We start from the raw sequence: 22,793 nt of genomic DNA, 5'->3' as shown, positions 1-22,793 counted from the left end.
TAACTCTGGCTCTCCCTCGAGTGAAGGCAGGGGTAAGTCACCACAGGTAAGCTCTGGCCTCCTCTGCACAAAGCTCTGACTCCTGCACCTCGGTGGGCATGACACATCTGAAAGGGCTCCCTCCAGAGCAGTCTAAGTCACAGATGAGGAAGACTGTACTTTTAGCTAATGGGAATTTGAAATGGAAAAAACCCAAGAACTTCACATTGTAGAACTAGGGAGGGCATACATTTAAAGATAAAGGAATCAGATTTTAAATAAATCTTCAGGAAAAGCAGGCAACTTTTGTCTTTTCTTAGGGTCGGACCTGTGGTATATGGAGGTTCCCAGGCTAGGGGTCAAATTGGAGCTTTAGCTGCCGGCCTATACCACAGCCACAGCAATGCCAGATCTAAGCCCCATCTGGGACCTACATCACAGATCACAGTAATGCTGGATCCTTAACCCGCTGAGCAAGGCCAGGGACTGAACCTGCGTCCCCACAGATGCTAGTCAGATTCGTTTCCGCTGAGCCATAATGGGAACTGCTAGGCAACTTTGATTTTACTCATGCATATTATACCAGAACCCTTTGTATGCCTGGATCTCCTTTTAATGTCATACTGTAAACTTTGTCCACTACCAATTCTCCCTGAATCATGGTTGTCAAGCTTATTAAAGCCCAAATATGACTCTGGAATTTTCTCAGATTCAGAAAGAAAACAGGCAGGCAGATTTTCTCCATAGTATGGATTTTCAAATTCTTAGGTAAAATCCACTTCCACCTAAAACTTCTCCCTATAGTTTCTTATGGTGTCTCTTCAGTTTTTTTTTTTTTTTTTTTTTTTTTTTTTTTTTTTTTTTTTAAGACTATATTGATGCAGGTCACATTCTGATAACATATTTTAGAAATTTATAGTAAAGTTTGCATAGCAGGGAGTTCTGTGGTTTTCCCAGCTCAATCCTTATGGCTCAGTTATTTGTATTATTCCATTTATGCCTCCACAAACACCTAGAAAGTAAAGTAGGTCTTAGGAAATTGCAATGCCAGTATTGGAAACCAACCAACCAACCAAAAGTTGTTCTTTGAAACTTAAAAATGTAAAACTATGGTGTTCCCGTCGTGACTCAGCGGAAACAAATCCGACTAGTATCCATGAGGACGCAGGTTTGATCCCTTGGCCTTGCTGAGTGGGCTAAGGATCTGGTGTTGCCATGAGCTGTGGTGTACGTCGCAGACATGGCTCGGATCTGGCGTTGCTGTAGCTGTGGTGTGGGCCGGGGTTATAGCTCCAATTCGACCCCTAACCTGGGAACCTCCATATGCCAAGGGTGAGGACTTAAAAAGCCAAAAAAAAAAGGTAGAACTAGGCTTGGTACTAAGTGAAAGGTGCTTAAGGAGGCCTTCAATCCTAGGAAGATCTGACAAGAAATAATACAAAGAAATGTCATTTATTTTAATTATGTCCATTTTAATAAAGTGTACAGGAGTTTACAACTCAAAAATTATTCATAAAAACTATCAGATACATAAGAGAGATCACACGAAGGGTGCAATAACATAAATTCAATAATCTGCAAATAAGAGGTATTGCAAAAACCATTAAGATTGACTCTGGAAATGTCTTTTTCCCTTTCTCATGTTCACAGCCTTTGAGGTTACATGCACATATTGTTTTCTGAGGTCTGAGGACCTCAATACCCCTTACAGCTGGGTCAACCTCCTCATTCTGTGAACTCAAAATATAGCAGTAGAGGGAGTTCACCTCTTCTTCAGGGAGAGAGCGTGGTCCTTGGCTTTTATTCCTTTTCTATCCCCTAACAAATGACGCTGCATGTTCCCTCTTTCAAAGTAATATCATGCAAGCCCTGTAGTGTTCTGGTCACTACTGCCCTCCCAATACCACACTTGAGCCAAGAGTTCAGGTCAAACCCTACATGAGTTTCATCCTTGTGGATGAGAAGAGCATGCTTACTATGGAAATGAGTCTAAGGCAATGACTGCTTTTTCTCACCTTCAATCTAGAACCACTCCAATTTTAACTCAGTTGTAGGCAAACAGAACCGAAGTTACTCATTCCAAATACCTACTGTCACCACTTGGTATTCTTTGGCTGCCTTCATTAGGTCTTTAATACCACGGCAGAAAGCATGAGGATACACACACACACACACACACACACACACACACACTCCGCTCACACTCTTTAATTGGAGACTTTGGTAGACTCAGAGAATACAACTGACTTGCTGTTTCAGAGTAGAAAGGCGAACTTGTCTTCTCTCACTCCCAAAGTCTCTTGAACTGACATTGGTAAAAACCATTTTTTGCAATTCCTTACAAAAGGAATCAGAGTAGAGAACATATATATTAGAGTATATATTATTATCCTCTAATATATATATATATATTTCTATGACAATGGTTTTATGGTTCTATGACAATGCAATGTCAGTAACATTGACTTAATTTCAAGCACATTGTTGCTCTAAACACAAACACTGTGTCACATATTGAAATTGCTAAGAAGTAGCTCAGACTAAATGCCTTATGGAATTACCAGTTATGGGAGTACTGGACTAAGCCACGAGTGTGCTGGTTAACATTTAGTCACTTTTACAAGCTATTCTAGAGTCCTTTCTCTCTCTCTCTCTCTCTCACACACACACACACACACACACACACACACACACACTTGCGCCTGTATTCTAGGGTACTCCAGGCCTGTTGGATCAAGGTGGAGTGCATAAGGCTTTTGGGTTGTGTCTCCACAGAGTCAGGCTGGGCTTCTGCCAATCTTCCTTCATCTTTCCTTCTAGATGAAATAGGGAAGTGACCCATTTTATTCTTATTTGCAATTATTCCAGTGTGGTGAGATTATCACAGGCCAGGCTGAAATTTAGGAGGAAACTGTTTACAGTCACAAAGGAGGCAAATAAAAATGAACATGGTCATTCAATCATACCTCTCATTACCCCTTTACTGGTGTGGTCATACAAGGAGAATGTCCAGTGAGGAAATGAAGCAGGAACAGGAAAAAGACCAAGGAAGGTGAGCCAGGAAGACCTGCAGGGGTAGAGAAAAGGCAGGAAGGACCTGTGCCTGGTGGTTTTTAAACGATGGGATCTTGGGCCTCACACATGGGAGGCCTGATTCCTCATAAAGGTCAAGGAGCAAAACGTGGCTGGGAGGACCAGGAAGTCACAGAGAAATGGTGGCATCCTGAGAATCAAGCCATTGCCAGCGTAGATGCCCACGTCAAAGTGAGCAGCTAGTTTTCAGCAATCTCACAAATTTATCTTGCAGCAAAACACACACACACTGTTCCCAACCAGATACTACTTTTTATTTTCAAGCATTTCGAATTCCTTCCTTAAGTGAACGTCACAAGTTTGCAAGTGTTCTGGTGGTTAAAACACACAAACAAGCAAACAAACAAGTAGCAGCTGACAAAGTCACTGGAAAAAACAGAATTTACATTGCATGATTCCATTTAAAGTCTTCGTGTTTACTCCAGAAGGCAGGATTAGAACTTGGGGGGTGGCTGTGGGCATTTACATGGTGCTCCTACCTCCTTAGAAGCCGTGGTCTTTCAGTGGCTCTCCTATGTACCTTTCATCAGAATAATCTGGGTTCCAAATTTCTCATATAAAACTGCATACGTATGACCAGCAGCCATTCCCGAGTTGACTGGCCTGTGTTCTCCAATTTCAATTCCAAAGACACAGCAGAGAATAACATCTTTCTTTATTAAAGGAACCCCAGGAACTCCAATCTAAGTAGTATCGTTCCTGCTAGAGAGTGAGTTGGATCTCACCCTTCTCTGGTTTCCTATCATAAAATTTCCTATTTGCTATAATGCACGCATATTATATAACTTACATTTGTTTTTTTGTTTTGTTTTTGGTGTCGCCTTTAGCATACAAAGTTCCAGGGCCAGCGATCGAATCCATGCCACAGCAGTGACAATACCGGATCCTTAACCTGCTGCACCACCTGGGGCTCCTATACCTATGTTTCGATGACTTTTTGTTAGGGAACCAAAAACAGCATGATTGAATTTCTATTCTTAGGTCACTCTGGTGATTACACCTATTTTCAAGAAAACTGACATCCGCTACTTTTCCCTTTTGAACCAGTGAAATAGCTACCAAATAGTTGAAAACATTGATGTACATGTATTCTAAAACTTACTAAATATAATGGGTCAGTAAGATACTGGTATTTTTCTTCAAAGTTCAGAAATAAGTGTTGGTTGCCAGGTTCAACTCCAATCTAACATGAGCGTGTGAATACAGTCACAGCAGTTCACACACTTGAAACCTCAACTCAAGGATGAGTGGGCCCAAAAGGAAATGGAGTTTGTGACCTAGTCCTTGGGTCCTGCTTAGCATCGGCTTTAGCATCCAGTTTTGTTCATTCTGTTTTCCAATCTAACAAGGATTTGGAGCTAAAGGGCTATCTCTATGTGAGCCCAAGAAACAGAGAGGCTACATATTTGCACCACACAAAAGAGAACCTCATTAACACAATAGTGCCTGTGAGTAGGTTAATGTAGATTCTTTAAGAGTTCATCAGTGTGTGCTGCAGGTCAGTGCTTTATGTATAAATATAGTCTGGCCCACTGCACTCCACTGAAATGAAAGGTCACAGGTTACTGCATTTTGTATCTTATGTATAAAGCAAGTAACACACAAAACAAACGAAAACAAGTAGTGCAGCATTGTTGACTATATGTTTTCTTTTTCTCCTTGATGTTAACCTGCTGCAGTAGTTGCTGGGAACATGCATTTGCTACTAATTCAAAGCACCTGAGCACTCAATTCCTTTAAAACTAAAGTTACCAGATTTCCAGATTCAGGATGGCCTCTGGCAAGAACATTGTATGTTTAAATGATCCACTGACCCTAAATGAGCCAAAGAAGATCGGTGCAGAATTCACTATCAGCTATTAATGTGATGCAATAGTCAAAATACTTCCATGCATGACTCAGGAATAACACAAAATTTGCATGTGTTTATATTCATCTCCTATTCAAAAAAGGTATGTAGAGTCACCACCCACCACAGGTCTCCAAGTGACAATAAAAAGGGTTAGAAGTTCAGCTTGACAAATGACTCAATTATGCGATAAAATCATCACAATTTTATTGATTTTTACCTTAAGAACTAAAATAATCAGGAAGGGTTGATCAAATAACCAAAGGAAATCTTTTGCCAGGCTGTTATAAAGGTAACCCTGCATATTTAGAAGAATGAACTCAAGTGACCTTCTATTTTAAGAGTCTCTAACCTGGGGTGAGATTTCTCCCTGAATACTCCCATCCTTTTCACTCCTGCACATGAAAGCTTGAATTGATAATGGCGAAGGGAAGAGTTTGGGGCATAAAATTCCATATGCGTTAGCCAAAACCATGTGACTGGAAAGATGATTCTGCACCCACTGTAACACAGAAAATTCAGAAATGATCACTGGGAGAAAAGCCAACTCTTGGAATGAACATTTAGCAACCGCTAAAAGGAAGGATTGGCACAGCTGAAAACTCAGTTGGAAAACCAATGCTAGGAGCCCTGCCCCATGCCTATGATTTAAGTTTATCTTTTAACCTGGACAGCTGAAATAGGTGGAGACCAAACCAGAAAAATTCTTAAAAAAGTATCTGTTCATATTTTGCTGCCAAGATCCCTGAACATCAACTTCAACTGCAATTGAGTCAGGCATTCAGGCTTGATTCTTGGAAGAACTTCCAATAATTCTTAAATCATTAATCTGATTTGGTAAGCCACCCTCTCAACTTCTCCAGCTAATGGAGAAATCACTAACATTTACTACAAGTCACAGGAAGCTTTCGAGTGGAAATGTTAAATTGAACTTCTTTAGCAGAAATCCTCCCACTGAGACCTAAGTTTCATTTTAAGGCACTAATAATAAAGGGTACGGAAACAGCCAAGGATGAGGCAGATCTTTGCAGAAATAGGAGACGTTTCAAAAACACAAGTTAGCCACCTCTCTGTCCTATTTCAACATCAAAAGGGAAAGAGAGTCCAAAGGTTTTCACGGTTAGCTGATTCAGCTTTTTTCCATCCTCCCAAACTTAATTTACATGTCTCAGGTTTCTATTTTCTTAAGAGGCAGAAGACAAAGATGGCAGGGATGTGGAAAAACAAACACAAACCTAGTTTGTAGCCTAGTCTCATGGTGAATTAATTTCCTAATGACAGCATGGAGTGCTCAGACCTACAGCTAAGTGCTTTCTTTCTTTTTCTTTTTTTGGCCGTGCCTCTGGCACGCGAAAACTCCTGGGCCAGGGATCGAATCTACGCCACAGCAGTGACCCAAGCCACTGCAGTGACAACATTGGATCCTTAACCCACTACGCCACAAGGGAACTCCTTTAAAGTACTTTTAAAAATTAACTTTGACCACAAACCCCGTGGCTGGAACAGTGACCAGATGCTCTTTTCTACTGTTCTGGGGGAGAACCATATAAGGAGAATTAATCTTGCAAGACCATGTAAATGGAATTTGTTGACAGCAAACAGCAAATTCGGGGGGGGGGGGTCGGAATCTACTCAGAAACTTCATGCCCAGCAGGATTTTCCTATACATCCCAATGAGTTCAATTCTGCCACGAGGAAAGAACTAAAGCAACACAGAGTTGAAGCCAGTTAGGTCAGGAGACCAGTGCCAGCAAATAAGTGATTGTGGAGGAACGCAAGGTGGGACAAGGCTGACCTACAGGAAGAATGCTTCCTGTGCACACAAGCATGCACACACACACCTGTGCCCTTACACGAATTTAAAAAGCCTGCATGTGGGGAAGGCACAAGCACAGATATCCCATTTGTTTGCACTTCTATACAGGCAAGGACCTGACACCGTTACACACCCACGCTCAGGCATGAGGGCTGGCCTGCTTGCACAAACCCAGAATCAGATCCAGAGAATCCTTCTAAAGCTGCTGGTTTTACAGGAATGATTCGTATCTGCAGGATTGCACTTCCTTCTGATGTGCAGCATTTTTGTCTTCTATTTCTTTCCTGAAAGATACCCTTTTCAAGAGTAAAAATCAAGTCCTAGAGGGACACATCTTGATTCCTCAATGGACAGGACTCCGAACAGGAACTCCAAGGGAAAAAAAAAAAAAAAAAGCAGTAATGTGGCCCCTTTGGGAAGTTATTTCTGGATTTAGTGGGAAGTAGTTCTAGATTTAAAGTTTCTGGGCAAACAACACAAAGCAGAGTTGGTGGTGGAGGTGGGCATGGCAATGCCTGAAAGTCCAGAAATCAACATAAATGAAGGAAATGAGCATAACTTCAAAGGAGTTTCAACTAAGTATCACCTCAACTCAGTTTGTTCACTGACAAGTTCTGCTCTGATTCCTGGAACTGAGAGATAGTAACTGACATAGTTCTTCTTAAGAAGGCTCAGCTGGGTGCCATGTGGTGGGTACTGAGAGTGGGATAGGACAGAGGCCCAAGGCTCAGGTATGGCTCCTAAGGTTTCTGCTTGCCTGATTTCGAAGGGAAGGGTGCTAAAGCAAAAGGATCAGCAGCTGGCAGCTCCGTAGTCCTGGAGGAAAGGGATGTGATGGAAACAGAGCCAGCTATCGACTGCTTATTGGTTTGCGAAACAATTTTGTAGGCAGCGATGGGCTGGGCTTCTGGGGTTGGCTCATCTTCTGGGCTATAGTGACGGGAATATTTGGATAAAGACTGGGGGCGGAATGGTTTGCCAGCCACGGGGCCTGAGACAACTTCTTTCTGGGGCTGAGGCCCTTTGTTTCTGTCATTAGGATGGGCCCCAGATTCCAGGGCGGGGCCCCTGGGAGAGATGCTGTCGAGACGGTCTGCTGCTTGGACAGAATGGGAGGGGAGGTTAGACTGCTGGGCAAAACCAGCCACGGAATACTGAGCTCGGACAGAGGGATACACGGCTCGATCGAGGCCCGGGAGCAGGGGGACGTCATCGGTCGGACCGAGGAGACCGGCCTGGGCAGGCGACTCCTGGGAGGTGGCTATCTGGGCCCCCGCTAACTCCTCCAGGCTCTTCTTCTTGGTAAAAGGAGCTCTCAAGAATACGTCCGCCTCCTCGGGTTGGGAAAGGGCCACGCTGCCCTTGGAGACAAATGGGGCTTTGGCGAAAATGTCCGTGTCATCGGTGGGAACCCTTGAGCTCCTGAAGGGGGCAGTGGCGAAGACATCCGGCTCACCCAGCCCATCGGCGGTGGGCTGCGTGAGGGCGCGGAACTGGTTCTTCCTTCCACCTTGCGCTGCCTTGGCTGGCTCGGTAGACCCCTCTGGCTGAGCGAAGGGAACGGCCCCTCCCAGCTTCCCCTGCAGAGGCTTGCAGCTCTCATCCTCCTCTTCGGACTCCATGAGGAGAGGTCGAGACCCACTGCAGTCCAGCATGTCCCCCTCGAGGTCAGTCCCTTCCTCTTCGCTGCTGTGGAATGAGCTGTTGCTTGAAGGGCCATCTCGGGCCAGGTAGTCAGATTCTAAACTGTTCTGAGTTTTTGGGCCAGGTCCTCTGGAGGGGTCTGGATACAGGGGAAGGCCTTTAACCCCGGCTGTTTCTTTAAAGTGCTCTATGGTTATTACAGGACAGGGATTGGGCTCTCTCTGGAGACCTGGAAAAGCACAAAAGGCAGAATTAGCGCACAGGTCTGTTCAACTCTCTCTTGGAACACTGAAGGGTCGACCCCGCGGCAGAAACATTGTGGGACCAAATAATAGATGTAGAAAATGGAAAAGGAAAAACAGAAAAAAAGAAGTCAGGCAAGGAGACTAAACACAAACTGGACAACAACCAACCACTGTCTCACATCTGGGAACACGAAAGGCACGATGTGCGGGAAAGGAGATGAAGATGTTAGGCACGCAGACACTCAGCGCAACTACACAAGGCTCCTACGCACGGGGCCAGGCACTGACACCTGCTCTACCTGGTGCTGGCTCAGTCTGGAGTGAAAATAAACCCAGTCACTCGTCTCCCCATATACCATGACAGTTCTGGATTAGGTGCGAATACTGTCTGGGGACAAAGTCAACTCAGATCTGACACGTGGTCATCTGCTCCACACTTGCCTGTTAACTGAGGACAGAACCTTGCCCCCAACCCCTCCCCACCAAAGCAGCAGAACGTGGCTGCTTGAGAAATGCAAAATTACTTGATGATTTACAGCACAAGCGCTACTCCAAGAGCACAAAAGTGCCCCGGATATGAAGACTGAAGGCTCCTTCTATGGGAGGAGACGTAATCAAAATCATATTAAATAAGTCACCTTCAGCTGGAATTTTTGTTTTCAGTCTTCTAAGTTAGCAAAGATCCCCTCTGCTTAAATGAATCCATCATAAAGTGCTTTAAGCAGGAGGGAAATGCCCAGGAGCATTTGCAAACTCAAATATACTAATCTATTTCTACCTAGGTAGAGGTGCCTCAGGGTGCTCTGGCTTTTAAAATCAAATAGACAATTATCAGAATGCAAGAGAGCTTACCTTCCAAGAAATATTAGCAGGTTAGAAGTATGTCATTGAGCACATGTTAGCAAGAGGGCAGGAAAAAGGCATATGTAACTAAGCAAGAAGAATCCAGAGAAAAGGGTGGTTGGGGGCAGAGGTATCATTTCACCATGAGTTTCCCAACCCACCAGGGTGAAAAATGATAGGCACAATGACTTGGATTCTATAGATGACTTACAACCTCTGTACAGAGGTAATTCAATCATCCCCTCCCCATGTCACCCTCTCCCCTTCTAAGCAAACCATTAGCTAGTAGAAACTTCTGCTAATGATTTTCCCCTGCTAAATTTCTGCTTGAATTGAGCACACAGAACACAGCAGAAGCGGCATCAAAATCAATTTATTGGGAAACCAGTTACTTAGAGACATTACATTGTAAAGAGGTGTAGAGAGAGATCTGAACATTTTGGAAGATACTGTACAAAAATACTATGTTTCTCTGAATCCTGTATTTTAGCAGTGCTTTTTGTTTTAAAACAGTTCTGACCTTAACTATTGTTTTCAGAAACACAAAAAAAGGTGGGTTTTCCCCTCATTTTTATTTCTCTTTCTAAAACTTTGAATGTATTCGGTGAATTCCAAATTAGAGTCTTTTCAGTTCGATTCTGTTCTATGTCAAATGGCTTTCTGAATAGTATTTGAGGAGGATGTTTCCTTGAATTATCTTTCATATATGCACCTACATGGTGACAGGAAAGTGTTAGTCCGGGGACAGGAAACAAATGCACACCTTCTCCCCTGCGATATACATGGAAAGACGTAATCCTAATCTCTCAGGCAAGTACAATATTAGATCTGTCGCAGCAATTCCCCGATGGTGATGTCTGGGAAGAAATTCAAAGGAAAGGGGGCAAAGAAACGTTCCAAAATAAGACTTGCTGAGCCAGGTGGTACCAAAGGCCCCCCAAAGGCCCCAAATCACTTCCTAACCTAGAATCAGTTGGACAAAGTTTTCGGCTCCCCAAACGAAGGCACACACTTCTCATCCTCCAGAATTATCCTGAAAGTTGATGTAGTTCTGTGGGAGAGTCAAATATCTCTTAGGAAAAAAACTGGTAAATTTAGTCAAGCCAATGTCCAACTCTGGCGCCCTAGGGACCAATAATGAAAATGAGCGCTGGTCTGACTGGAGCTAATATTTGGGGGGTAATTTAAAAAGAATTCAGTCAAATCACATTGTGGGCACAGACCTCCTGAGAGCAGCTACCTATAGAACAAAGGTGCCTTGGTGGCCTGCAGGGTCAGGTCACATTTTGAGAGTGTAAAGCACCCAGTAGGGATGCCCATGTCCAGAGCTGGGGCGGATTGGAAGGGCATTCCTAACCTATCTGCATGACTTCTGTTAAAAAACGAGGTCTTGGTCAAGACAACTGTAAATCTGCCAACTCAGCATATTCTATGACCTTCATGGTGAATGACAGGAAAATCAAACCTAAGATTCCAGCAGCCTTAAAAAAAAATTATAAACACAGTCACAAAAATATGGTAACATCAAGCTGAAGGGAGAATGTGTCTCTGAGTCCTTCAAAACAAGGCCAGACCTACTTCGTATCTCAGCATGAAGCTGCGCTATAGGATGGAGAAAGTATATTTAAAGGATTCCCCTGAGACGGCCAAGTCTCTTAAGCTTTCCGTTCTTTTTTGAGGAGGTGCCGTGTGACCAAGGCTGAGAGCAAGCACCCTTTGCGAGTCTCCCAGAGGTGGGCACGGGGAGCGCAGGCATCCACACCCACTCAGGGGATTTTGGTGGTGGCAGCACAAGAAACAAAGCAGTCAAGAGAGGAGAGGTTCTAAATAACTGTAAACACAAGACAGACACTGCATCGTGTTGGCAGTTAGAGGTTTTTTTTTGGGACCCTGAGTGTGTGTTCTTGTGGGGAGGAAGAGCATGTGTTTTCAGGGTGAACGGGCCTTGTTTGTGAAGACAGCCTTGTACCGCCAGAAAAATATGTTTGAAGCAGTCTGCCTATTAGCAAGGAAAGATTTACACTAATTTAACCTCAGTGCCTTGGCCCGATTCCTTTGGAAACCAATGGCACGCACGGCAGAGGCTCTGTGACCACAGGACTCAGTAACGCTAGCCAGTTGTTCGTGGGGGGTGGGGGTGATGGGGGGGGGCTGAGCTTAAACCCAGGACCTGGCCTCACAGGGCCAGGGTCTCTCTCACCAAGCATAAGGGAAGGGTCTTCCTTATCATGAAGCTTAAGGTAGGAAATTTGGTTCTAGTTTCCTTGAGGCAAGACATATCCCTTTTTTTGTTTACTTTAGCACATTAAATCAAGCAAGAGGTCAAAACAGACTTTTTCTGCTTGCTCTGATGTAGTACTGTATGCCAGGTTAAGGTTGAGAACACTTTTCGACATTTCCACTGGGATGACTCCATTTTCATCTATCTTGAGGCTCCCAATTATGTCAATTTCAGTAGGAGCATATATGCTTCAGAGATAAGGAAAGGCCTCCCCAAAAGTATCTGATAATTTGGCAATTATCCTGACCAAACCCCTATTAATTTCCAAAGCAACTCCAAGTGCTGAATGATTTAGAGCAGGTTTACCCGGGACATTTTATCTGATGGACACTGAGGGCCATCCAGACTGCTTCCTAAACAGTCAAAATCTGAAGGCTTAAGTTTCAGGCTGGATATTCCTGCGTGCAATATATCATGTGTGGCCGGGATTTTCCTTTCTCCCATACTATAAAGAGAAACAACAGTTATAGGAAATATCAAAGACATAATTCTTGCCCCAAACTGAAGACTCAGAGTACTGGGAAACCTTCCCACATAGTTAGTTATTAGCAAAGAGAAAGCAGAATATCCCTTCACAAGAACTTCAGAAATGCAGCACCGAATGAAATCTACACTTTCAGAGCCAAATCGGGGAATCAGCAGACGTACAGCAAACAAATAATTTCCATGACCTTTTGTAAGATAATAAAATTAAGCATTTGGTCCTACCATATGTTACGGAGTTGCATTAAAGCCCACGACTGGGGAATAAGGGACTTGATGGGAGCCAGTGCTGGCTAGCCATGCTGTGCCTTTCAAGCCAATGGAGCAATTAAATGAGAGAATTTCTCCCTGGGCATAAAACTGCTGCTGTCAACAGAAAATGTTTCATTAAACTGGCCTGGGCATATTAAAGATTAAATGAGAGAAGGGAGGCTGCAAATCTGTGTTCCTATGTACAGCTCCATGTCTGGTCATATCAAATACAGGCTCACAGGGATTTTATTCTGACTACAGGGTGAAGCCAGGGTAGCCTTGACTTATAAAAATGACCTAGGCTCATCTCTCGTACGTGTCTGCACTTTCCTAGTGCACAGGCACTTACTGGCATTCAACAATGTGTTTAAATCTTTTTTTTTTTTTTTTTTTGCAAAAGTGGGTTTTCCGATGAGGAAGAGAGCAGCTATTGTATTAAGTTATTTACAGCTCTGAACATCATGCTCCCATTTGAACAGATAAAAGTCTTTATTTTCCTGTATGTTTACATAAGAAGTCTGTTTACAGACTTGTTTTTTATATAATAGTTGTGTAGCAATGTTCAAATTTCACACCTTTGCTGTATAAGAGAGCTTCATGTACCTCTGTTTGCTTTGTCTTCCCGGGGAGGACAGGACAGAGGTCTGTGGGACGAGGGGGTGTGCAAGGGGGTGGGGGGAATACTCACAGGGAGAGAGAGTACACCGAGGACACTACATCACAGTGGGAACCAAGAAAATATCTTCCTTTCTAGCAACGACCACCATTTGGTAATTCTGCATAGGTCAGCATTATCCAAAGAATGCCCCCCCCCCCCCCCCACACCGCCATCACAGTGAAAGGAAACCCAGGGGAAACAAAACAGTATCTTGTTACCGATGATTTGAAATGGAAGCCATCTGGGATTCATTCTGCCTCAGGAAACCCAAGCACATCCAACTTCAGACACTTAATTTAAAAGTGGGGAAAAGGAAGAGGCTAACTTGGTGTTGGTAAAATTACAGCCTCTTGAGAGGAATAAAAGATAGCTTTGTAATATCTGGAGTGTGTCAGTAAAGATAGCATTTTAAATATCCATCTAATAGTTTCTCTGTTCTGCCTGGCAGCATCGAATTTGCTTAATTAATTCAGTACTTGGGGCAATCCTGTCATTTTTACCCCCAAACTCTAAGTTCATGGCTACAGAATCCTGAATCTTACGGACAGGGAAAGTTAAAGCCTCCTGGAACTGTAGACATACATCAGCACGGGAGACTTTATTTTGGCCCAAGGTATCTGGAGCGTGCATCTGCTCCACTGAACTCATACGCCTCCACACCTCAGGGCTGAGCCAGGACTGTTCCTGACCTGGGGGAGGGGGAGAGACTGTATTGGTTTGAACCACTTATCTGTCAGGAGAGCAGGAACAAAAGGATTAGAAACAAGACTAATATTTCGTCTTGAGAAAAACAGATTCTTTCCCTGGGTCTGTTCCCCTCTAATGATTGGCAATCCAAATTCTATAACTGTAATTCAGGAAGAGGCAAGTCCAACATCCATTGCATTGAACAAAGGGACAACCTCTTTCAGAGGTATTTGCAAACTCGTGTATTTCAATGTTCTAAACCATACTAAAGACAGGCAAAATCACACAAGTTCCCTCATTCAGAATATTAAGGACATGAAGACTGACTGTTGTCACATGTCCATTATAAGGTCCTCTATGGGAATTTTCAGTGGATTCTTCTTCTTATGATCTTCAAAAGTAACCACTCTTCGGCTTAGGGGAATGATTTTGATTTTGGGAAATATCCAAATGTTACTCAGAATCAAGAGTGGGAGAAAAAGACCAAGAAAAAGAGCATACTTTCAGATACTGAAAGCGATATTCATTAGATAATAACACAACTGATTTTCTTCAGTTACATTACCTTCTATGATAGTATTTCTAAGGAGAGGAGTTAAGTATTAGTTTCCCAAGTAAAACCAGATGCCCTTGAAAGAAACAACATTCAATTAGATGTCAAAATTCTAATATGTCTGCTAAAGAAATCATTCATTATAATCATATTTAGAAGTGTCCATTTAAATCTTATCTCCTCTGAGGCTTGTGTTTTTAAAAACACTGGGACTTGAATTTGGTGATCTAGTTATTTGAATGCTGGAAAGAGAAAAAAAAAAAAAACAACCCAATTTGTGATGTTTTCTGCTATAGTTACTAAGTTCACAGAGTCAGAATAAAAGCAAATCAGGGGAGTTCCTGTCGTGGCTCAGTGGAAATGAATCCGACTAGGAACCATGAGGTCGTGGATTCGATCCCTGGGTTAAGGATCCGGCATTGCTGTGAGCAGTGGTGTAGGTCAAAGACGCGGCTCGGATCTGGCATTGCTGTGGCTGTGGCTATGGTTGTGGCTGTGGCCCGCAGCTGTAGCTCCAATTAGACCCCTAGCCTGGGAAGCTCCATATGCCATGGGTGTGGTCCTAAAAAGCAAAAAAATAAAAGCAAATCAGAAACATATGCTTAGAGTATTTGTTGATTTTTTATATGGCAGATCATTGATTTTACAGTTTAAGAGAATTAAAATCTTCTGATACTGTTTTGCTGGAATAGGTAGATACGCGTGTGTAATAGTACAACAAAGAAAACCTATGTCTGAAACTCTGTGATGACTTACGTGTCTATTCAGATAACCAAGACAGAGCAACCCAGGTTAGCGAAAGCCCAGTGTAATTCTCTACAGTGTAAGTACTGCTACAATTAAGAGCTGCAGAAGATAACTGAAGAACATCAAGATTATACAAATCCTTCATAGTCCCCCCAAAGAATAATAATGTATGCTCAGAACCCTGGAATTGTATAGTTTTAAAAACCATCTAGGTCCAAATACATCACCGTAACCAAGAGACAGTAGCTCTCAGAAGTGAAGCCCTCGCTGAAGGCCACTTGGCCGCCCATGAGTCAAGGTCAGGATGAGCTCCCAGGTGGCCTGTCCTGCCCAGCCCTCTTCTCCACTACCAGCTTCAGGTCTCACATCTAGGAAATGAAGTGGATGGACTAGAATGACCCTGAAGGTCCCACTTGCAGCTCAGTCTATAGATTCAAAGGTCTGTCAATTATCGGCACACTGCACCCACCTCAAATAAAGCTGTTCAGATCCGGGATGATGCTACAAACTGAGGGAGGCCCTGTTTGCCAAGCACTCACATGAATTCCTTAACAGAAAAAGAGTTTCTCTCCTTGGAAGCTCTACTCCTCAAGAAGAAACTCAAGATAATTTCATGTCATCATCTTCCTCAGGCCTCCTCCACCCAGTCTCTCTGGTTTCTAGTCTGTTCATTTTCATTAACATTCTCCAGTTAACTTTATTGAGCCAGATGACTAGATCATATATCTCAATGGGATTACAGGTAACACATGAAAGGAACAATTTAGAGACACTAATTTCTAAACTGTACTCTTCATGGTTTCTATTCAATTGAGAAACTAGATATTTCATTATATTTCTAACATACACGTATGAAAAAAATCAAACTGGAAAACACAGGCATAACACATTACTCTTACTTAAAAATAAACATCTCCATTAGTTTATATACTCTTTCTCTGTCTGGGGAAAAGAATACGATTTTGATCTTCAGTGATACTCCTGTCCATAAAGGGGCAAACCAAGTCCCACTTTCACTGCTATCCAGTAGCGGAGAGCTCTTCAAGGATATCTTTTTGGCATCCTCAGCCTGAAGGTTGTGCCTTCCTCAATTTTGGAAATGATCCATTATCCTAAGGGAGGCTTTTCCTTAGCACATCTAGTTTTGGCTGGCATGGAAGTACTTAAAGTCAGAAGGAAGACTGAAAGGTTCAGATTTTTCTTCTGATACCTTTCAAAGGCTGCTCTCTCACGGCTGGGGTCAGAGCTTGACCTCCGAAGTACAGTGTTTTTTTTTTGCAGGCTGTTGTGGCTGTTTAGCTCTCCCCCCCACCTTAAAGTGCAAATGTTTGGAAGAAGAAATAAGAATTCTAGATAGGGAAACAAGCAAATGGACTTGGAATTTTATTGGTACAGATCCGATCAACTAAGTGTTTCCCTTGTGACCACGGAAGAAAACCGAATGGGGTGCTCTGTGCCCATCCCTTTTCAAAAGGATGATTTTTATAAAACTGCTTTGCATATAAGGAAAAAAAATATACTTCGGTGAGTAAGGACATATACAGAGGGTGACCATGAGGCATGTCGTCATGTCAGTGCAGGGGCCTTTATTAATTTTATGAACAATATTCTAAGGTTAGTGAGAAACTATGCTTTGTTTTGTTTTGTTCATCTAGGAAGCCAAGGAAAACCAACTGAACATATTTCATTGGCTGCATCCTTCAATTCAAACATCAGAGAGAAAGAAAGGTAAGTAGCCAGAGTCAAATTTTGCCTAGCTCGTCAGCATACTTATTTCTGATTATTGGAAAATAAACAACATGCTTATTCTACAAAGACAGAGGACCTGCTGAAAGCTCAGAGCAACGCACAAGTCTACTCAAAATGATTCCATATGTTACACTGTAAGATTGCTGTGTAGTAGTTAGTTATACAAGGGAAAGAGATCAAAACCCTGTACAGACACCTGATATCGGACTCGATACGCCATGTGGAAACAGAACTATTCAGCATCTTCATTTATACACAATTTACAATATTTGATTCAAAATAAAAATCACAAGAAAAATACATCTGTTTCTGCTACAATTCCTTCCCCTCCCCCATCCACCCCCCCTCCCCGCCCCCCAGTGAAAAGTCTTCTAATAAAAGGTATCATATTACCACCATTGTCTTGTTTTGGTCTAATTCTGAGATCCCGGGTTGGGACAGTTAACATGAAAAGGAATGGCAATACTTGGGCTTTACATAATGTACACATTTTATCCAAGGATCTCAGGTACTTGCAGTCACGTCTCCAGATTGAGAAATCACGATTCAATGGAAGCCAGAATGCTGGACGAATGCTGGGCAGGTTGCATGGGGTGTAAAATCCCTTGGCTAAGTCTATGATCAGACAAGGTCAAAGTTGGTTGGCTAGAGCTGGGCTCAATTTCTCTTTTCAAACATATCCCATCAGTCAGTTTCACCCTCTCTTAAACCATACACCCATCTCCAGGTTTTGCCTAGAGTTAAGATCAACCGAAGAAGCCATGTCCTCATGATAATGCAGCAGGATAAAAAACAAAAACAGAGAAACACATTCATCAGCATCTGGCCAAAGGAGACAGGGGTTGGAGCATTGATTTGGGAGGCCATTCCTAGCAAGAATGAGACAAAGGTGTCAATTCACTAGTTTCTGTTACAGTTAAGCTTTTGGTGGAGTCGATTCCAGCGGAGGTGAAGCTCATGGCATCTAGCGTTTGATTTAAGATAATGCTATTGAAGAAGGGTAATGAGAAAACACAGCAAACTAACAGGGAGGAACTGGCCAAGGAATATCTGGAGGGCCGAAGTGATTTTCTTTCCTTATCATTTCTACGGGAGAAGGCAAGGGGGAGGAGATTAGGGCTAGAGGGCCCCTTATTTGCAGATTTTTTAAAAAAATCATTTTCTTATAACTCCGTAATGAAAATGTATATTACGGTATGAAGGTTACAGAACTGCATCTGCTACTGGGTCACGGCTACAGGTCTATGAGCTGATCCACCAGCAGTAAAGACCTGGCTAGGTTGGGAAGACTGGACTCAGAGCTCCCACTGCTGTTTCTAGAGTGCCCACCTGGAAGTGGAGAGATAGGAATTCAGTACAAAACACAGAGGGTTAAGGTTTAGATGTGCAGAACAAGCAAAGGAGAAAAAAACAAAGCCTAGAGAAGTAACAATTTACATTTTGCAATCTCTTACATGTTAATTTTTAAACATGTAAATTAGCTGTCCACGACCTCCCAGCAAAAGTTCAGGCAGTGTGCACACACCATACTTTAGGCAGGAGACCTTGCAGAGAAGACGCTATTTCCAAATGAGTATCTATTTTACCTGAGAACTGCTGGCTGTGCATTAACTTCCTGATAACATCAACGTATCTCCCCAGTAAAGTAAAAATCAGTCATTTTTGCTTTGGGGAAGAATTAGTTCTTAAGACTACTGCAGTAAAGACATGCTTTAAAAGTATACAGATAGTCCTACAGCAATTTAGTGTCTTATGGCATGTTCAAATGATTTTAATCCATCAAAGAGGAAAAAGGATGCTCCATAAATGTCTAAAAGATGCAAATGATATCAAAGCACCACTGTTAATCTCTTTGGAAAGAATATTTATTACAGACTGTTCTAATCATGATAAAAAATGTTCAGCTTTTTAAAAAAAATTTTTTTTTTGGTTATATATCTTCAGGTTTCCATTGACTGAAGATCATTTTATTTTTAGCTTGATACTTTGTAAAAACCAGCTTTTAATCAAACTATTAAATACTTTTCTTCTCTCTAAATAAACACCCTGCTCATGCTTTAAGATACCTGTATCACTACCTTTATCTGTATCTCCATTTATCTAAACTGGTCCAGTCCGCAATGACTGTCATCACTCCAATTTCCTTTTTCCCCCTTGCTGATTAGGTACAGTACTATTTTGAAGAGAGCTGATGTCAAGCTCTTTGCTTTTCCCCATCTTCTCTTTCTTACCTTGTGGGTTTTTGGTTATCAATACAGGAATAGGGTCAAACTCATCTTCTGCCACCTTGTCCGAGCCCTCAGGGACATCAAAACCTGAGATGAGATTACTATCTTCTGCAGCTTAATACACAATGCAAGTACACAAGCAGAAACAACGGAGGTAGAGGTTAGCAAATGAGAGAATACATAAGAGTTACAAAGTTCCCAACTGTACAGTCACTGTTGTTTTTAAAGGTGAAAATGCTTATTCTCCTGAGTTGAAATAAAAGGAGTAAAGCCAGAAAACTTGGGGAAACAGAAAATGCTTTGGAGCTGGCCATGTTAAGATTTTCATAAATGAGAGGGCAGAAAGGGTATACAAAGAATTCTCCCTACTATTATAAGGCCATTAAATCTAGTTGTGAGGTATCACTTTAATGTTGGTAACTCACAAAAGCATGGGATTTAGTCATTTATCTTCTTTATTGAGCAAACAGAGGCTGGACTAACAACATGGAGAAAAACTCAAACAGGAGCAGTGGGGAGATAATCAGTTGCGCTTTAAGAAGTAATCACTATACATATATACCAGGCAAACAAATACTTCTGAAAGAACTCACTGCCCAGTGATTGGAAAAAAAAAGACTTTCAAACTCTGACACCTCAGGAATGTTGGGGCACAAGATCATATGCTCTGAGATTTTAAGCAGAAGTTTGGTAAAAATTCTCTTCCATTCTAATCAAGGTTATCCCACAAGCAAGCGCTAGTTGAGCACCTATTCTGCAAGTGATGCTTCTCTGTAATTATACATTGCTGCTGACACATGCCTGCCAGCCATAATTGGCTACCTAGGTAAACTCTCTCTACATGCTCTAAAAAACATAGCCATTTTAATGCTGTCAAGGGTAAAAACAAAAAATCTGCCACTACCATTGCAAACCAAAGGCTAATTAATTTTTAGTCGCCTTGGGGAAGCTTCCCTTCTAAATTTTCTTCAGCAAGGACTTAAAGCTATTCTTTTTATATGTATTTGCTCCTTCCAGAAAACTATTTTCACTGTCTGAGCTCAGAAATAATTTAGCAAATGCCTATATACGGTAAACCAGACATAGTGTCTATCACTCTCACACACTGCTCACTGAATAGGACTCAATTCAAACTCCCTCTGCCCAGAATTTCAAACCAGTATTAACCCAAGACTAAGACATGAAAATAGCAGATAAGAAAAAGAAATACCATTATAAGTAATTAATGAGTAAGTAATCATTATTCAAATGGTAACTAAAAATCAAAACTTTTATAAGTTCAATCTTTGAGGAGTGACTTTTGAGGAATGATATCTTTTTCTTTATTGTAATGATCACTATCAAAAGACCTTCAGTCCAATTTAATGAAACAGTTTTAAGCTCCAAGGCCAACAAGTACCTAGTTATGGTCAGTTAGTGGACAGTTGACTGTTCAACCATCTCTCTGAGCTGACTGCAAAAGCTGACTGCTCTCCTTAACAGAAAGCATGGAATATCTGCATTTCAATCAGAAAGTAATACCTTCACAATCTGTTGTCCCAGCCTTACTAAATATTCTTATTGAAAGGGATTATAACACAGGGGCTTAGGACACAAGCTCGTTTTCTACTTAAGGAAGTGGTTACACAATTCTCAGGAGTTGCTCAGTTCTTCTCTAAGGATACATGTGGGCCTGAGAAGAGGAAAGCGTTTACCTTTATGGGCCGGAGCAGAGATCGCTATGGGGGCAAATTCTTCCAGAAGGTCAGTAGTAGGGTTAGAAAGCAGAGAGCAATCAATCAGGGCATCTTCCCCGGTGAGAGAATCTGAGTCCAGATTAACAGCATCCCAGGTCATTGATGGCATTAAATGGCACACACAACAACACCATGAGATTAGGTCTTAGCCTTTAAGTTACTGTATTTACAACATACACACAAGCCAAGGTGGGAGAAAGAAAACCAAAAGAAATACGTGAGGCACTCTGGATTTCATCTATAGAGACATGTATTTCTAGACTCCTCTTAACAGAAATACATAAATATGGAAGGTTTGTTTTGTTTTGTTTTGTTTTTTGGAGTTTGCTGGTTAAGCAGGTAAACCATTTGGGTATCAATGACATTTTGGTAACTCCGTTCTTAGCAAATGCCATTTGGGGAAAATGCCTTTGCAACTAAAGAGTTTTACTTAAACTAAACACTAATTTAAAAAGGTGCTATAGGATGAGGTATCCAAGCTGATGAGAAAGGGTTGTCCCTGGCTTACTAGCAGAATATGGCATTATTAAACAGTACTCTTGTCAGGTCTCCATTCAAAATAGGATGATCTTGTCTCTCACTAGTGTTCTTTAAATTTGATTTGCTCCTTTGAACCATGATTTTGCTTTTTGTTAAGGAACAGAAAGTAGGCAAAACTCAGAGTTCAAGTATTTTAATATATGGATTGTTTTCTGGGAAAGTTTCTAGGAGAAAATAGCCAAATAAACACAAGGAAAAAGAAACATACTGTCTTCTGTGCTAATTTTTTTTTTAACTTAGATGAGTTTATTCTCCTATTTCCTAAACATTTGTTTCTGTTCCAAATTAGCAAAGTGGGCACTTTTATCAAGGTAATTATGGACTCAGTAAAATGAAGGGTATCAAATCTATATTAAGGATGTGTAGTTAAGGAGTTTCAACAAGAGTGAACTTTGAAACTGGGGTAAAAACAATGATGGATCCAGGAAAGATTTCAACTTTACCTACAATTTAATAGCCAGTCACTTAGATGTGATTAAAGCTCTGTGCTGAGAATAGAATGCCAACACACATATAGTGAGCCTCCACGGATATCACTGACATTGTTGGATCTGAAAGACTGCTCAGTACCCTGGAGGAGTCAAGAGCATCCTTACAGCTCAGCAGGGTTCTTTAATTAAGGAGGCAGAGGGAACCTGCCACCAGTAGGGGAAAAAAATCTTCAATAAAGAAAGACTGTAACCAAAGAAAGCCCAGGGATCACTCTATAAAGAACACGGCCCTTTATTGAGCAAACATGGCTCAGTATCTAGAAGCTGGGGTGTAATAACCCCAAGCCTCCGTTCCAGGAGGAAGCAACCAGGCCGTGAAATAAGCCCAGGACCCAGCTGTCTCAGGTGGAAAGCCCGACTCTGAGGGCTCTTCACACTGACCAGTCCCTGCAGCTGCAGAGACGCCTGACTGACCTGTGCGGTTGGAGGCCACGGATTCCGTCTGAGATGGGAGGCGCTGGGGCACCGGGGGCTCCAGTCCTGGTATGAGACTCTCAACAGCGACATCAGCTTTTTCTTTTGTGACAGAGCATTAAGAAAGGAGACGAGAAGGTAAGGAAAAGGGAATCAGAAGGTTCTTTGGGCAATTCTGTGAGGGCTTTCTACGTGTCTCAGGCCAGATGGAAAGCACAGTAAGTTGTTTTCTTTCTGCTGCTTTGCTTTGAGTGTCTGGGCTTCAGTGGCTGAGCACGCACATGCAACGTTAACCACTGTGGCTAGCTTATCAATCTCGGTGAGTCTCAGTTTTTACAGATCACTGCAGAATGCGTGCCACCCAAGCAGACCTCTTACATGTCAGAAAACACAGGCTGAAAGGCATCTTAATATCCTCTGGTAATTTTGCTTTTCTTAAGGAATAAACCTGAGGGCAAGCCCACTCTATGCCTTGCCATGCCAGGATATAGCTTCAGGTATTCTT

At 42.2% G+C, this 22,793-nt stretch overlaps 1 protein-coding gene across 26 annotated transcripts in view; it reads right to left on the bottom strand.

Annotated features, from left to right (window-relative positions):
* Nucleotides 1–1,430: 1,430 nt before the first annotated feature.
* The window catches only part of AAK1 (AP2 associated kinase 1), a 177,584-nt gene continuing 156,221 nt past the window's right edge, over nucleotides 1,431–22,793 (bottom strand). For 6 of the 26 annotated variants that reach the window (XM_085019007.1, XM_085019009.1, XM_085019013.1 and 3 more), the window contains 4 exons: nucleotides 22,289–22,390; nucleotides 20,802–20,912; nucleotides 19,111–19,221; nucleotides 1,431–8,610 (listed from right to left, as the gene is read on the bottom strand). In XM_085019007.1, the coding sequence (XP_084875133.1) occupies nucleotides 7,478–8,610; nucleotides 19,111–19,221; nucleotides 20,802–20,912; nucleotides 22,289–22,390 (1,457 nt within the window). In that variant the 3' untranslated portion in view covers nucleotides 1,431–7,477. Of the gene's footprint in view, nucleotides 8,611–16,500; nucleotides 18,209–19,110; nucleotides 19,222–20,801; nucleotides 20,913–22,288; nucleotides 22,391–22,793 lie in introns of those variants that run through there. The other 20 variants (XM_085019011.1, XM_085019015.1, XM_085019019.1 and 17 more) reach the window with 4 other exon arrangements.

The sequence above is a fragment of the Sus scrofa genome, chromosome 3 (assembly GCF_054392235.1).
Source record: "Sus scrofa isolate SSC_HxYL_T2T_F1_AM1 chromosome 3, Sscrofa_HxYL_maternal_Yorkshire_Landrace_v2.0, whole genome shotgun sequence".
NCBI classification, from domain to species: domain Eukaryota; kingdom Metazoa; phylum Chordata; class Mammalia; order Artiodactyla; family Suidae; genus Sus; species Sus scrofa.
Note: the sequence above shows the minus strand (reverse complement) of the source record. Positions and strands in the feature narration are given on the sequence as shown.